Below are 17,627 nucleotides of genomic sequence, written 5' to 3'. Positions count from 1 at the left end.
CATAGTTGTTAACCATTAATAAACAAAGAAAGTGTCAATAAAGAATATAGTATTCTTTTTAATATTAACTTGCTGGCTCTCACTCAGTGTTGCTTGTAAAGGTCTATGCATTCCCCTTTACTAATGTAATAAGCTATGAATCAGTAACAAGGAATAACCTTGTTATCCAGTTATTCATTTAGCAAAGAACTTCGGAAAGCTGTACAGTGCTCCTTTAATTCATACTTACTGTTGGATTTGGGTAAAATCCAATCAGGAAAATTGCAACACCATCGGCCACATTAAATTATCAATTGAAATTCATAGGGGGCTGATCCAATTTAAAAACATTCACAGATGTGACTGGGTGCCAGCCAGTTTGCATATTTTTAGACTTAAGAACCTCTACAAGTTGATTCTAATCTGCAAGGGGGCATCAGTAATTTCCTCCATATGTTCTGGACTATGATCAAGGTCTGGGCATCCCAGGGTGAAATTTCCATTATTCTGAATATCTGCATTGCTAACAATTGTCAAATATTTGGCAAGACCCCCTCACCTTCAATAGAAAAAGTTTCTTAACTGGAAAGATGCACACATATTACTTTAAAATATTAGTGTAACACTATGTTCTCTCCAACTGACCCTGTGTTGTACTAACATGCAGGGGTTAGACCACATATTAGATACATTATATCAATAAATCTAATCTAATTAAACCTCTACTGACAGCCTGCCATTGGAATTTGAGAGTTCCATTCAGCCCTCTGATTGAGTGTGACTCATAAGTCCAATCACAACGCAAGGAGCTTCCAGGTGAACACATCCAGGAGAATCCATAATGAGACATCGCCTATAGCAGCAGCAGCAATGGCAATCGATCAGAGATCATTTTGTACCTGCTTTTTAAATAATAACAAATAAATACAAACACCAACCCAATCCCACTCGCCACCTCTCATAACCCACATTCTCACCCGAAATGATATAACCAGCGGACTCTTTCTGCCATTCATTTTCCTTGATATTACAAATCCTGTTGAGATGAAATGGCATGGTAGAGTTTGAAAAACAAACATCACATAGAGTGTGTGGACAGCATGCTTCTCCAAATGACTGACTGGGTTTAAGACATTATTTAAGAAAAAGGTTATGAGAGGTTACAAAATGCTGTGATTCTGTACTAAGAAATAAGGGTAGCATTTTCGGATCTGCCGAACTGTATCAATGCCAGCCTACAATACACACTGGTCGTCCATTGCAGTTATTATCTGTGGACCACTGTGTAATGTTAAAGCCATTTCTGGTAATGGGGTCTCCTAATGGGTTTCTTTAGGGCAATACTGTATTCACTTTCAAAATGGCATGCTGGCATTTGTTCTTTAAGGGAAGTGCTGACACTCAAACAAATCGTTCTTTTATATAGCCTGACCCCAGTCAGAACTTTACAAATGAAATAATACATTCTCAACGATGTATTGCCCTCATCCATATTATATGCTGTAAAATTCTTTATTGGATTTATCTTCTGTTGTGATCTGCAGCAGACAGGCTCTACCTTCCCTGATCATTTCCTCTCGGTTTCAGATTATCTCCACAGTGGGCCAGCAATAAATGTGTTGCTTTGCTACCCTTTAAACCCTCTGGTCGTGATCCAGATTGGATGAAATAATGAATATAAACGCTATGGCCTGTCAGTTCAAGATGGATCATCTCTTTAAATGATTTAAAAAAGTCACCAGGAATTTCCAATAAGGAGCCCCATTTATAACCTTGATTCAAATGTATACACATCCTGAAATGTACTGTTAGATAAATGTGTCGTATGATTTATATTATTGGAATGTATTCTTCCCCTGCATCAGCAGCACATTATCTGACACTACAGATTGTGTCCTGCAGAATTATTTCCCCCCCTCTCGATTCAGCATGGGCTACTGCCATGGTGTGACAGTCTGGCTCGCTGTGGTGACGTCACGGACCAGGAAGTAGAAACCAAAACAATGGATGGGCGGGTGAAGCTGAGTGCAGTAGCACTCAGCGTATTTATTAACAAACAAAATAAAAGATTTAAACAAAACAACAAAACACAAAACAAAAGGGCACGAGGGCCAAACGAATAAACACACAAACAAGTAAGTGTCGTGCTGGATAATCCAGCACGTTTTAGCAATTGTTTTTTTAAATGTTGCTCGCTCTCTCCGCTCCCCGTACTCTCCTCTGTACACCCAACCTCGAGTGCAGAGAGCTGCAGGTTTATATACTCTGGCTGAGGGATTAACCAGTTGGTAATTATCTTATTATCCCTCGGCCAGAGTCTGCACGCGTTTGGTAAGGATGCATGACTGTCAGCTAGTTAAATAATCAGTAGCTGATCAGCCATGCATCCTCACGGGGTTTTTAAATATAATAAAAGACGCGGTGCTTTTATCCGCGCCGCAAACAAAAATACAAATAATAATAAATAGGGGCGGGACACTCCGCCACACATGGGCTTACTGTTTGTGGCATTAACATAAAGAGTCTTTTCCTTTGCCTGCACCCTGCCAGACTCCCCTGCCCACCGCATTGACTCGGGTTCAGAGCATACTTAGGGAGGACTGGGTGCAATCCAGCATGATGTGGGTAATCTAGACCATTATTGCAGCAAAATGAGCACCATGTAGTGACTGAAGAAAATAAATATTATATTTTTTATATTTATGGATGTAAGTGTGGGCTGTCCTGATATTAAGTGGGGGCCCTTCTCTGACTCATAGTAATGCAGGTAAGTACAGGTAATGTATTCAACTACAGCAATGAGTACATCCTCTTAATCTGATAACCACTGACCACCAGATATTGAGAGATTTCCAACACGGCTGTTTTTAAAAGACACGTTGGGGGCCGTCATTATGAAATTGCGTTTTAATTATGTAATCTTCATTAAAATCTCCATAGGGCGGTGGAAAACCAGACTGCTGTCACGGAGGAGCAGCTGGAGATGGAGAAGAGGACACTGTTTGGCAATGAGATGGAGAAGCTGGAAGTCGAAGTGATAGAGACTAACAAAGTCTTGAGAGTCAGGGCCGACCACAATGCACGGCGTAAAAGGGTGAGTCAGAGAGGCCGCGAAAACAATCAGCCACACACAACATCACACTTGTTACATGGTGTTTAAGAACATTATTTAAAGCATTCAGAACTGCTGCAATAATATATGCGCACATTTCAATAAAATTGTTAAGTCATTTAAAAAAGATTATTTTTTCCCCCTGGAAAGTAACAAAATTGATAATGGTTTAGAGAGGTAGAGCGATAAGGCTAGGGAGAGGGGGGTGGGGTATATTGAAACTCTCCCTGCAGCTCATTTCCAACCTCAGTTACCTCATACAGATTCTCAGTATCTAAGAAAATTCTTGGACTTTGATAGTCACCCTAGGCAAAATGAAAGTACAAAAGCTTTTGACATAACTGATTCTCCAAGGCAGGTGAAGTCAGGGCCCACGGAACACTTTGAAGTCTGTTTTTCCAGAGCACTTCAGAAGAGAGAGGTGGAGGAAGTGCAGTCACCTTAACCCTTTCAGTACCTTTGATGAGAGAGTCTGTCATTTTCTTGTCTCTCCTACTGATGAGAAGTTTAGTCATAAATACAGTATATGGCGAAACATTAAGGTTGCAAAAAACTTGCAAAAACACACTGCCACTATCTGGCCACCTGGGGTCCCGTTTTGATCTTGTTGGGAAGTTTAAATCTTATAGTCTTAATGGACGCAGGTTTAAAATCCAGATGCACAGGTTAACTGTAGTGCATATCTAAGGGTTATTTACCAGCGATCTACTCATAATACCTATAAATAATAGGTAAAAGACACTGACACACAGTCATATACTCCCCAGTTGCTACAGATGTATTATTTCCCCTTAGAATCTATGTGATACTGCATTGGTGTTTTCTCTTCAATTTATATCAGAAAAGCTCTTTAACAAAGATTTCTGTGCTGAGTTGAGAACGTTTTGAGCACTTCTCTGGCATTGTCTTGGTCCAGGCTGAGGAGAAGTCTTTGCAGCTGCAGAAGACTTTTGAGGAGCGGGAGAGACGCACTCCTGAGGTCCTGTTCCCTCTGAGGCACCACACTGTCTGGGAAGGAATGGGAGTGAAGCTGTCCTGCACCTTTCAGGGCTGTCCCAAACCAGAGATCAAATGGTGAGTACAGAAAACCAGGCTCACAAATATCCCCACAATCGATGAAAACAGAGGTGCAACACCATAGCAACAGATTGTAGGTCACATTTCCATTCTTTATTACTTATTATTTAAAAAGAACAAAGTTAAAAACAAAGCAACGTTTCAGACAGACGCCCTTCATCGGGCTAGTTCTGATAGCGACCAATGGAAAAAAACAAAATCCACCAGATTTTGTAGAAGTTGTGGGCATAATTTTTTTGTATATATTTGAGGAGCTGAGGGTTATCTAATCAGGGGTGCCAAGATTTAAGCAAACAAGCAGTAAAATAAATTCCCACCTACCAGCACCGTAAACCAGAACACTTTTAAAATATTTTGTAGGTCATAAATGAAACTATTTCTGTAAATTATGGATGCTGTGCATGATAAGTTAAGTACAAGGCTAAACAATAAAGGTGAGGTGGAACTATTATCTTGTTTGAAATCTATCAGTCATGTTATGTGTGTTTTATATGAGAGGCAGTTGGATTACATCTCCTAACAACGGTTCTCAGATTTCGTCGCTGTCAAAATGAAAAATGGCAGATACATCTCCCAAGATACAGCTGGGAATTGAAATGGCCCTGTGAGCTTCGCTTTCCCAAATATTGTTTGTAGCCTGTCTGATGAGTTCATGCTTCAGAGTGACAGTATTGTGAAACGGACTCATAAACACATTTAGTTAGTTTATTTATTATTTACAACAACCACCAATGGTGTATTAACCTCCAGCTGGTATTGCTTTTTCAGGGGGTCTGTTTGTTGAGCGCTGCTTAAATAACAATAACGAAAAACCTAGACGAGTATTAACCTGACACTCCGTCAACCAAATAGCTTTTATTTTTAAAGTTGACTGGTTTTTTTTCTGCCTATTACAGTGCTTATGTCTCATTTATCCTCGTCATTAGCAACGAGGAAGGCAATTGTGCAACTTTAGTCTGTCTTTAATCCACACTCACTTACTTCCTCCCATGCTGCAGACCATGTAATGTACTGTTCTTTGTCAATGAATTTATTTATTTATCCATTTTCTCGGGACACAATATCATTGAGATTCCCATCACTTTTACCCGACATCCCGGAAAACAGAAGCCGCAGACATGCTCACAGCAGTTGTAATTTGTAGACTGCATAAAAAAAAGATACATGGTGTGATGTAATTTTCTTATTGGTTACTTGACCTGTCAATAGTCTCAGACAGCTCATAATTGTATCAGACAGTTTACTGATTGGCTATTTGACTGTGTTCCTACCGTGTCACATTAAAAATGTTATTTAAAAAAAAAACACACACAAACACACAACATCAAAATGTTAGGATGATCTGAGAAAACACAGTGGGGTAGTTATAAGATTTAGATCTGAGGCAACGGGGGGTAGCAATGTGTGTTATCAGTTTCAGTAACAGTGCTGTCAAATCCTGTCTGCTTACATGTGCATATAACAAATTGCATTGCTTGAAGAGCTGTGCTTATTGTTTAAGGTGCTACCTTGCTCATCTGCCTCAATTGAACAACATCTCATGAGATTTCAGCTTCCTCAAGTGAGCACATAGAGGCAGTGTTTTTTTTTTTTTTTTTAAAGACACTGCGCTTGTTTTTAAGCTCACACTTTATATTTAACAATATATTTATAAGGAGACCTCATTGGCATTTTAGGAGAGATAGTAACGCGATAAGACTTCCTGTCAAAGACACAAATGTTAAAAACATAAAAACCCCCATCAAACTTTATTAATACAAACAGACTTTGGAAAAGCATTCTTAAAATAAATAGGCTTAATGATAAGAATTGCAAGATGTTTAAAACGATGTTGGATACAGTTACATCTGCTGTTTAAGCAATGGTTAAATATTGTGGTTGGTTTTATGTTATACGATAGTGTTTCAGCCAATGCAAAAGCCAATACTGATTTCTCACCAAACAACAGCTGTGCCGATGCAAATACCAGGGTTACACACATCTGTACATTATACTTTAAAAACATTTTACTTCAATCTTCACAAACAAAATTGCAAGCCAAACCAACCTAAAATATTTTCTGCATAACACAGCCATGTTTAAGTAAAGAGTAAGATAGATATGCATCATGCTGAAATGTGACACTCTTCTTGTTTGTATTTGTACAGGTACAAGGATGGAGTTCTCCTACAAAGCTCTTCTCACCCCGGCAAGTATAAAATTCAAAGCAGGTTTGGCCACAACACACTAGAGATCAGCAGGTAACACGCTATTCCGTGTGTTTCATTCACTGTAGCTTTGAAATGCTGAGACATTAAGATATGAGGGATTTACTGGTTTTTAAATCCACCCTTTTGAAAAAACAAGTATATATTTCAATGTGTAGAAAAATATAATGTCATATATGTGTTTGTATATTACAATATGTTGAAGATTTCCATTCCAAGTATATTTACTCTCTTTTATAATCTTCAGAAAGCACAAATCTGCTTTTTGTATTTCAACTTGAATGTTCTGTTTGCCTTGTTAAGTTATGTTGTTTAAGCACATGCTCATATATTGTATAAAATATGCCCATGCCGATTCATTACAAAAGCTTATGGAAAATTGTTTATAAACATATTCGAAAGCAAAGCAGTGCTTTGAAAAATTTGAATAAACAAATTAACCCTCTCTTAAACAGTTGAAAAGGGTTTCAGGAACTGCAATATTAAGAAAAAGGGATTACAATTAAAAACCGTAATTAACAAAACATTCCTTAAAACTAAATGTGCATTTACTGCAGCCCATTTTAATTCCATTTCAGGTGTACAATTGCGGATTCCGCTGAATACAAAGTCGTTGCCACAAACAAACTGGGAGAAGCCTTCTCGTTCGCTACTGTTCTCGTTAACTGTAAGCAATCTTAGTCCATCTTGCAATATTTAAATATCTGACAGAGAGGGGGGTAGCGTTACTAAACCCAATGTGCTGATGCTATACATTTCCACAGCATTAGAACTGCATTATTCAAAAGCATGCTGATTTCTGTTGTTCACCACCTCAACATGCCAGCGAAAAACAGCAATCACAGCCATAGATTCTCTGTATAGCCTTAGAAGGCTGCGGGAGTTGTAAAAACTTTGAATATCACATGCTAGTAAATTTTTTTTTTTCCTTCAGGTTATACTCGCCTGCTTTCATATATTTCTCACAGCGATTCCAATTTCATTTAGATTATAAATATTCATAGAGTTTAACTGCGTGCATATGCAATGTGGAGGCCTTGCTTTATAGCAGCCCTATTTTAGACTATGTTTACATGCAAATGTGTGATGTGATACCTTAAATCAAAATGCTGTCATAGGTGCCTTTATAATTGACAGGATTTATGTTTTTTTATTAACTGCTAGGAATACATCAGCATCTGCTTAGGACAGGCATCTAATTAGAGCAAAAGAGTGAATTAATTACCCCGTAAATTAAAATTATTAAAAAAAAAAAAAAAAAAAGATGCAATCATTTCATTCAAATCAATGCTTCTGTCTTGTATACATATTTCTAAATGATTTATTCTGATTGTTAAGAAGGTTGACTGTATGTAAAAGGGAATATATGACTGGTGCTTTATGTTCAAACTGCTCTTTTTTGATTTTCAGCGTATCAAGGTGTACAGTCAGGATATGACTCCACAAAAAGCACAAGTAAGTGTGCCCTGTCAAAGCTTCAAAATTATACCTTTGTTGTTGGAAAATAATTGCCACATTTATCAGGAATATTAGGGATTTCATGGGAAAATGTGGCACCGTTCTAGGCTGCTTACATCGTTTTTAGTTTCCATTTTATAGACTAACACAATTCATTTGCCTGCTTCAATTCTTGTTCACAGTCACGGTGCTGACAACGCTACTGTAATGGATTGTAGCACATGCAAATGTAATATAAAACTTGCAGATGTAATACTGACTGCATATGCCTACAAATGTAATAACTGCAAGTGTACAGAATATGTAATAGCATTAACTGTTCATGTAAAAACACATAAACTACACAGTAAATTATTATGTTTGCATATGTAATGACACATTGGCATATTTTATAAACACTTAACTGCATTTCAGCTGCGTATGTAATCATGTAAAACTAAAAGAAATGTATGCAATTCTATGACAAACGTTTCGACTAGATGTCTTTCTCATGTCTTGTCAAGAAGTTTGTCATAAACTCCCCTTTTAGTATTACTACATCATTTTTTATAGTAATGGGTGAATGTACAATAACACGTCTAACTAAAAATGTGATAACCTGACAGCTCTGGTTACCTGTAGATGTGTTTTATACTGTATTTTATAGCCACTAATCTGCTTCCATGTCAACTTGAAGAATATCGATTCAGCTTTTTGTATGCACCTCTGGTGTGGGGTGTAACAAAAAAACTGTAGTAATATTAATCACTTTCACTTTCATTCAATCACTCACAATCTGTCCATTCTGCAAGATGTTATTTTACTGTTTGAAATCTTATTACTACTTGTATTTCTATATATTTTGAGAAACCGCACATTGACTCATCCATTAAAATGAGCCTATTTCTTTATATATCCTTTTCCATTCATTGCTTGACCTGCCCCCTTATTTCTCTCCCTCTCCTCACAGTTTTGGTCTCCGAGATGGAAGCAGACTTTGACCAAACCTTACAGCCGTCCTTCTCAAGAGAGGGAGGGTCTCTCACTCTCTCCTGCGAGTTTTCTTCAGATTTGCTGACATATCAGCGGGCCCTCCTGTGGTTTAAAGATGGTCAGTCCCTTGTTTAGCTATTACTCTTCTCTGTTTCAGGAAGGTAAGAGTTACTGTACAGACAAGGTTGACTACCAAGCCAATGCCTGATAATCAGTGCACTATTGGAATTAGAAACTGATAAACAGTGCCTTTATTGTAAACATTTTAAATTTCTAATTTACACATTTATTTCTCTTCTCTGTTTTGCTTTCGTTATGGTTCGCTTTACATTAAGCCATGTTTATCTGAAAGTTCTGAGGTTTCTAATCAGATTCTTTAGAGACAGTGGCACTGGCTGCAGTCAGAAGTGACACCTCTCCTCAATCCTGACTTAAACCCTAATGTTTCTGCCTCTTTCGAATTGTTCTGAATTGTTCGGAACTAAGTGGTGCGTTTTTGTGATCTGGACCATTTCCCACCTCGGTTTAATCCACAGCTTCACTAAGGATCCAAGCCGGATTGACACTGCCTAGAACATGTCTACCCACTTGGATTTGGCATCGCCCAGGATTGGAGATGCTAATGATTGGATGGTGAATGATTGGCTAAGCTCTGCTTATACATGCCTGTCTTTGCCTTGCAGGAGTTCCACTCCCGGAGTCCCAGCGGAGGCAGCTGCGCACTGGGTCTCGCTCAGCCTCCCTGACGATAACTCAGGTTTATAAGGAGGACGAGGGCTTGTACAGCATCCACCTGCCGACTCTCACCGGAGTCAAGGAGCAAAGCGCCTATGTCTTTGTCAGAGGTATGAAGCGAATTTCCTAACAAGAAGACAGCCATTGCATTAAAGCAGCTGCAAAGGTTCAGCCTGTTTTCCACTGCCTAATAATACTGTTTCAGTTGAATTGCATTAGGTTTGTAGGTTATTTTTGCATGTGCTGAGTTCTGAATAAGTTGTGCTTGATATGATTGGGACTGCTGATGAACACAGTGTTGGCTTTAACATTGAAGGTAGCTTTACATTGCCGTCAATGAGAGCATTTCAGAATTATATTTCAGTGTTCTGCTGACATTGATTAACCCTTCTCTGGCTTATAATGTACAATGAGCTGTACATCATTACTCACATTATTAGCAAGCTAACTTGACATCTCTTTGCTGCTTGTTGTTATTATTATATTGCCCTGCTGTGGTTTCACGGATGACAAAGGGGTTCATGTTAATATCAGGCATCTCACAGACTGAGGAGAATTCCTCACCTTTCTCAGAGCCAAACTCAGTAGCTCCGGCACCCTGTAGTTTTGCAAAGGGAGTCAACCTGCCCTCTTCTTTCACTAAACAGATTTGTTCATTACAGACGCAGCAGCTGCTGTCATGGGCGCACCAGGGTCCCCTTTGGACGTGGAGTGCAGTGACATTAATAAAGATTATGTCTTCCTTACCTGGAAACCACCGAGTGCAGATGGTGGGAGCCCTGTGGTGGGGTATTTCATTGACAGGTACGGCAGCTTCCTAATGGACTTCAAGCACCATGTAGACACATTTTTAGACACATCTACAGTGTGTAGAGGAAGGAGGGGTGTAATGGAACCCTGGGGTAGAATGGAACAGTCTTGATGGCTTCCCATAAAGCTGTCACTGTCTAGTGGCATTCATACTACACTTGACCTTATCAGTATTTCACTGGAATGATGGGCTTGTACTTAGAGCCCACTTCTTAAAACAAATCCACCTAGATTAAAGGGGTGCTTTGTATCCTCTGAATTTGTATAGTGTTTTTTTTTTTTTACTTTTTTACCTTTTATCCCATTTTATGTGTTCTTATCGGTACTGTTTTTGCACTCGTGAGTGTTTGACATGTTTAATAAAGTCCCCAGCATAGTCTACCTTCTCTGAGAAACGTGTAATATCTGTAATGAGATTTCGATTTCTCATGCATCTCTGTGAAGAAAGAGACAATATAGATTACTGTAAACTTTTTATTCACCTCTTTTTTTTAACAATTTTCAAGAAATGTGAAATGAAATGCCATAAAACTGTTTCATTATGTAAATTATCCTGTCAAGAATAAATAAATATCTGTAGTGCTGAATACGAGTTATTCCACACTTGAACTCTCAACACTTGCATAATGCATTTTTACAACATAGGCGCTGACTTTTGTTTCTGCCAGTGGGTGTTTTTTTAATTTTTCTGCTGAGTTATGCATCCAAACACTCTTCTCGATGAAGCTTTAACCTCTGTACATCAAAGTAATTCACATAAAACTCCATCATTTGCTCGACTCTATCGTTTTGCTTTTGAACAGCTACAGTAGTTCTGACTGTGAAGCGTCCACACTACAGTTTGACAGAACGGTACCGATGTAGTGTTATTTTGAGGTAACTGCGCTTGCTCGAGCATGTCTAAACAACTTCCGCTAAGAAAGCAGGGAAACACCCATTCAGATCCGGTACGTTATGTTGTTTTTTCGGTCTTTTTCCACCATTAAGGAAATAGTATGCAAATATTTATCATATGCAATACACTGGGTTTTGTAAATTTGTTTACTTGTGCAATATTGCGGTGACTTCTCATTTTGTCTTGTTTTTTATAAACATTTTGTTTCCAGTTTAAGTTTACAAAAAAAATAAAAAAGTATAATTAACTTTAGCATTTGCTTAAAATTTTCCTACAAACCTAATGACTATAGCAATTGATCGCACATGTACCAAAATGTGACCACTTTCTGACATTACACGGGTCAAGTTTTGGTTCTGACGATGTACTGCTTTCTGACCCTACATCGGTATGGACTGAGAAATGTATTTGTGCTATGCTGGATCTTTAGCCATTTTTTAAAAGTTTGATTTCAGGGCAAGGTTTTTAACATGACAGATCATTAATCACCTTTATCACACAAAACAAAAACCGCCATGGGGTGAGTGCTGAGCACCTGCTTATTATATCTCTTGGGTGCAGAGCACCCACAGAGTCTGCGCCTGTGTTTCACAATACTGCAAGTTAGCAAGTCAATTAAATTGCACATTCTGTATTTATTTTGGTACCTGCCTGTTCAACATTTTAATTCTTAAAAAAAGCAATACCGGTAAATTAAAAACAGTAATTTGTAATTATGAAATTCTGCTATAAATCATGTTTGCCTTACTTTATTATCTAGACATACCATTTTAAAATGCCTTCATCCCGTGCCACAGAGTGTATCTAATAGAATAGAGACTATTAATGCGTTTGAAGGTGTCTGTGAATGGTTGTGAATCTCCATTCAATAGACTCTGCATGGAATATTGCCAAAGGTATACAAAATGCATTGATATCCAACAGAAAGTGACAGGCTTAATAAGAATCATCGGAGAAATGGGAAGGCTTTCTGCAGCTGGCATTGTGCCCTGGATACTCCCAGCCTCATTTAACCCAGTTTAAATAAAAAAAAAATGTCACACCGCTGATCCACATTGGTGGAAAATAAAGTGATTTGTGTCTTGGCGGTTAAAGGGGGTATTAAACATGTTTCAATGAAAGACAAATTGAAGTAAGTCCCTACCCACAAAGTGCAGTATTGTCTTTGTGTCACCGTGGTACAATAGCACAAGGTGTAAGGTAATCAAAAGCACACTTTTTAAAACTATTCCAATACGGTCAAACACACTTAATATCACTGTCAATGTCACCTGTCGGCTATTTTTTTTTACTTCAGTTCTTTAATTTTGATCTACTATTACTGTAAGTTCAAAGATAATTAAAATAGATATTTATTTTGGTGAACATCGTTTTCTGGTGGCCCCTTAGCCTGTTCTTGATCCTGTTTTTATTCCTGACTTGATTCCAATAACCATCTTGCAGGGATGCTCTTATCAATCAATAAAGCTATTTATTAGCTATGATGATTATTGAACTCGAATGTGCAATGCATTACAGTATTCAACCCTGGTCAGATTTCAAATAAATATTTACGAGTGATTTAAAAAGGTACACAACTTGCACTGTAGGGTTAATCATGTTGGTAACATCACTACATACATTAAAAAGTGGAAAGATACGTCTTTAATCCACAACAGCAGGTGAGATTTAGACCATTATCTGCAGTGTTTATTTTGCAGTCTTACAATATAACAGATTCCAGTAATCAAAAATAAACTACCCAACAAAATGCCCTGCAGTCAGTTTCTCCAGAGATCAGGCCCCATCCTGGGAGCTGGAAGCGGTATTCTGTATGAGTCACCTGCCCAGTTCAGCACTCCATAGAGCAGCTGCAGATGTTGCTCACTTTCTGGGCTTTCTCTGTGAAACAGCACCCAAGCTTGCTCTTTTCCAGACTACCTGCTAACGTAGAGAGAAGATCTTAACTAGGGAGCCCCCCGACAAGCTGAACATTAAAGAGCAGATAGCGTCAGATGTTATTTTAAAAGCTTACTGTGTTATAGTGTTTGCATTTGAATGTTGCTTCAATATTACAATTATTTTTCTCTAAATCTGCCATTACCTGGCATTGAGGTGGTTTGGAGTATACTAAGTGCTGGAGCTGAATGATCTGCCTCATCCACTCACATTTTGTGATAACCTTTCAACTTGGACATCTCCGCATGCTCCACATGTAAAGTGAGACAGATTTAGAGAGAAACGGTAACTCACTGTAGGAGCAACCGAAACACTCAGAATGATAGCAAACACCATAAAAGAGTTAAGGAAATGAAAAAAAGGAACTCAAATTTGAAATAGCCTGCTCCCTGGAGCCAGCATTATACTTCAGCCAACCACACCAGGCCAATAGGAAATCCACATTACCTGGCGTAGGAAAACCGCTGAAGGCTCATATATGACAGTGAAGCTACGTCTTGGTTGGTCCCGACCACTACCATCTCATTTTATCTTGACGAAAGCAGAGTCCAATATTAGGATGAAGTAAATAACAGCGACTCTCATGCAATACAAATCCAATTAAATTGAAGTTACTTAAAAACAAGACAGGCCCTGTCACAGTGACATTTAATTATCGTTATTATTTATTTGGTTCAATACAATAAACCCTTGGATGTATATTTAAGCCTGCCCCCCTCTCTCTGTGTGTGAACAGGTTGGATATAGGCTCCGGGCAGTGGGTGCAGTGCAATGACGCCCCCCACAAACTCTGTCGTTTCCCTGTGGTGGGCCTGCGTGAGGGCGGGATCTATCAGTTCAGAGTGCGAGCCGTCAACAAAGCTGGGGTCGGGCGGCCTTCCAAGAAGACTGAAGCTGTGACTATGGTGGACCCATCTGAGGCTGAAAGAGTGATGGGTATTATTGCAATTACTCCAATACTGGAGTTCTGGAGCAGCTCTTCACTTAATCTCTCACTGTAACACAGATAAGCCAACCTGTCAATGTTATAGTGAGAGCCGGCACCATGTTGCACTTAGATATTTACTTTAGCATCTTGTAAGTAGTCTTATCTTGTTTCCTATTCATTTTAAAAAGTTCCTTTTAGAAAAATTGCTAATAACAATTTGGAATAAATAGCCTTAAGAATCTGCCCCCATAGTCTGTTTTTTTGAAACAGTGTGTTTTATATGCTCCCTGGAAAGCTAGTTGTTGTGCATTACTGTCTCTATAACTCTTTCTGTTTTTTTTGTTTTTGTTTTTTATAGTGATCCAGCTGGAAAAAGGCAAGATAGTTATTACTAAAGACCAACTTGAAGGTAATTTGCATGTTTTTTTATTTTCTGTATAGTTATATACCTTGTTATATGTTTGGCACATTATATAACATTTTAGATTTTGAAACATTATGTAGGTTTTATGAATACTGTCTTTACAATCGAACAAGGACATGTGGAGTCTATTCAGTTGCACTTTAGATTATAAGGTGTAGATAACGATGTAATAACATGGTAATAACTGAGTAACTACAAATGTTTTCTTCTTTTACACGGTAACTGCTGCTGGAAAAAGGTATACTTACCAGTAAATGACCATAATGCATTAACATGTAATTGTTTACAAGGCCCTTTGCACAGAAGTGCTACTGTTTATTTATACAGTGGCTGCCAGGAACATGGGACAGAGCTTTCTGGAAGTGTTTCTGGCAGTCATGAATGTAAAATAAGAAGAGAGGGATTGTGGGAGATCATCTCAGTGTTGAGCGGGATTGTGGGAGATTATCTCAGTGAAGAGCGGGATTGTAGGAGATTATCTCAGAGATTGGATCCAGTGGAAGTGGAGGTTGAAGAATATTGGGTGGCCTTCAATCCATTCAAAACCTCTCCTGAGTTTTATGGGTTTTTTGATTTCACAATAATTTACTAAACAAAACTGTAACTAAGGACCTCAAGGTCTCAAATTCAAGGTTTCTTAAAGCAAGAAAAAAAATTGTATTTGTTAACTTTTCACATATTTTATTCCCAAAGCCAGTTGCGCACCATCGGAATTGTAATCCAGGATTGTCAGTCGTTAGGGGCAGCAGAGGATTAATTAACAAGCAGGGGATTGGATAATAGTGGTTTCCAAGGGCTTGCTGGGAAGTAGTTTTTTAAGGAAAGAGACTACATTATATATTTTACTGATTTGTTTTCATACTAACTGTAAGAGTTATTCAGTGCTCTGGTATAAGACACAATCACCTTGTGTTGTCTCGTGTTTTATTTCCAGGAGACATCCTGATCCCCCTGCCTCCTACCGATGCCCATGTCAGTGAGGTCAGCGGGGCCTGTGTTGTCCTGAGCTGGACTGAGCCAGACCCCAGGGGCCGGGAGCCTCTGACCTACTACATAGAAAAGGTGATACACCCTGGAAACCACCGTTCTATGAGCTCATTCTAGCTGTGAAATTGTTGGTTAATTTAGGGGTTGGTGGCGCAAAGCTGGTGTAACAAACACAACTTGTGACGTTGAGCTGTTTCAAGAGGAAGATGGGCACAGCTATAGAAGTTCATGGAGAGTTCATGATTGGGACAGGAAGTGTTCTGTGCGCCCCCTAGTGCTAAATCCTGCCTAATGCAGGATGTGGACAAATGGCTTAGAATTACAGATACAGCCATTAATCAACTTGGCTTTAATTTTGTGAGTCTCAATTAAGCATTAAGGTTAATCGGTCTTGAGCCCTATTTAGAGCCTCATGTCGCTAGCCACCAAGAATACTTGCATGCTGCCTGACTAAAGCTCCTCCGATTGCATTTGTTTTGTGATAAATTACGGAATCTAATGACAAAATTGGAGGTATTTTTTGTTATTTTTAGATATTATTTCTCGATGGAATTATGATATTGTGTTTCCAGTTGTATTTTGTGAAGAGCTGATACCTCTACTAACTGTTTTACTCATGATACTATTGTTAAGTGACACACAGATTGGCTCGTTTCTTTTCTTCAGTCTGTAGCTGACAGTAACAGCTGGCAGAGGGCTAACTTGGAGATCCCGGTGCACTCCCCCAGATTCCCGGTTTTTGACCTCACCAAAGGAAAATCCTACTGCTTCCGAGTCCGTGCTGTCAATAAGTATGGAGTGAGCGAACCGTCTCTTCCCAGTGAAGCCGCCTCACTGAGAGAAACTGTTGGTAAATATTCATCTCAACCACAGAAACCCTATGCTTAAAAAATAAAATAAATGTAAAAGTACATATAGCTTGAAATGCCATTTAATTCTTTAACTCTTCTTTGCCTCCTTAGGGTGTTTGCTGTCATTCTGTCTGCTTCCGAGTTCTGTTGCTCCATTTTGTGTTATGTTGCTCAATCATGCTTGCAGGTCTATCTATCTATCTATCTATCTATCTATCTATCTATCTATCTATCTATCTATCTATCTATCTGTCTATCTATCAACCATGCAGCCATAGTATTTTTCTGTATTTATCAATTGGTCTATTTAATTTTTGTCACACAAATATGGTCTGCCCGTTTGGTTAATTTCTTGGAAACTAAAACTCTGAACTGAATGGAATCCCCAAATCACTGGCAAGAAATCTTTAATTGGACTGGGCTAAGGTTTAACATCAGTGGTCAGTGTTAGCAGGGGAGAGAGAGTGAGATCAATTGAAAACTGCCGATTATCCAGATCCCTGAAAAAATAATTAGGTGAACGAAGAAAAACAAATTAGAGTTGGCAGCAGTGTTTAATTAAAGGCACCTGGATGGTTTCCCCTCGTGAGATGTGCTTATTTAATTCCTTTCCAGATATTAATTAACCTTTAAATCTGTGGATGTGAATTCAGACTTGTTGCTGAAGTGGTTCAGCTGTGGAAACAGGGCTTCCCAAAGGTACACAGCTCTCACGGAAAATGGCACTGTAGGACTATGTCCACTTAGAGCACCGCAGGATCAAGCTCACAGATGTTTTTTCGTTTATTTATTTAACTATGTTAGAACCTTTGAGTATGTGTCTCATTTCAAGGCAAGAAAAGTGGTACTTGTTTAAAATGCAAAAAACAAAAGAGTACTCAATCTTGGCTCAGGATCTGACAGGGGGTGTAAATTCAGCAGAGGCTGTGTCACTTTACTATGCTACAGCACCCCCTACTGGACAGGCGCCTGGTGATCTTGAACAGACTTGCAGGGCTAGCCTTTGTCCTCTAGAGGCCAGTAGCTTGCCGTCCACTGTCGACCTCCTGTGTGGGAAGTTACTACGGTGAGGGAATGTAATTGCCCGTTCTAAACTGGGAAGAAAAACGAGGGTAACATTTTTATTTAAAAAAAGCAATCGTACAAAAGAGACAACCTATGATAACCATTCAAATAATCACTAATCAGTAATTGCAATCATTTAAAATATGTATTCTTGAGGCATTTCAATAGGGATTGTGAAGGCAAACAGTT

At 38.7% G+C, this 17,627-nt stretch overlaps 1 protein-coding gene across 1 annotated transcript in view; it reads left to right on the top strand.

Annotated features, from left to right (window-relative positions):
* Positions 1-17,627, top strand: part of LOC117413075 (myomesin-3-like) — a 38,130-nt gene that overhangs the window by 5,196 nt on the left and 15,307 nt on the right. Inside the window, exons 4-15 of the mRNA XM_034908548.2 lie at positions 2,920-3,073; positions 4,008-4,165; positions 6,316-6,408; positions 6,954-7,042; positions 7,786-7,830; positions 8,783-8,923; positions 9,489-9,650; positions 10,203-10,344; positions 13,920-14,119; positions 14,470-14,520; positions 15,470-15,597; positions 16,189-16,372. Coding sequence (XP_034764439.2) covers positions 2,920-3,073; positions 4,008-4,165; positions 6,316-6,408; positions 6,954-7,042; positions 7,786-7,830; positions 8,783-8,923; positions 9,489-9,650; positions 10,203-10,344; positions 13,920-14,119; positions 14,470-14,520; positions 15,470-15,597; positions 16,189-16,372 — 1,547 coding nt within the window. The remainder of the gene's footprint in view (positions 1-2,919; positions 3,074-4,007; positions 4,166-6,315; positions 6,409-6,953; positions 7,043-7,785; positions 7,831-8,782; positions 8,924-9,488; positions 9,651-10,202; positions 10,345-13,919; positions 14,120-14,469; positions 14,521-15,469; positions 15,598-16,188; positions 16,373-17,627) is intronic.

Source organism: Acipenser ruthenus, chromosome 23, assembly GCF_902713425.1.
Source record: "Acipenser ruthenus chromosome 23, fAciRut3.2 maternal haplotype, whole genome shotgun sequence".
In the NCBI taxonomy this organism is placed as follows: domain Eukaryota; kingdom Metazoa; phylum Chordata; class Actinopteri; order Acipenseriformes; family Acipenseridae; genus Acipenser; species Acipenser ruthenus.
This window is presented reverse-complemented; position numbering and strand designations above follow the sequence as displayed.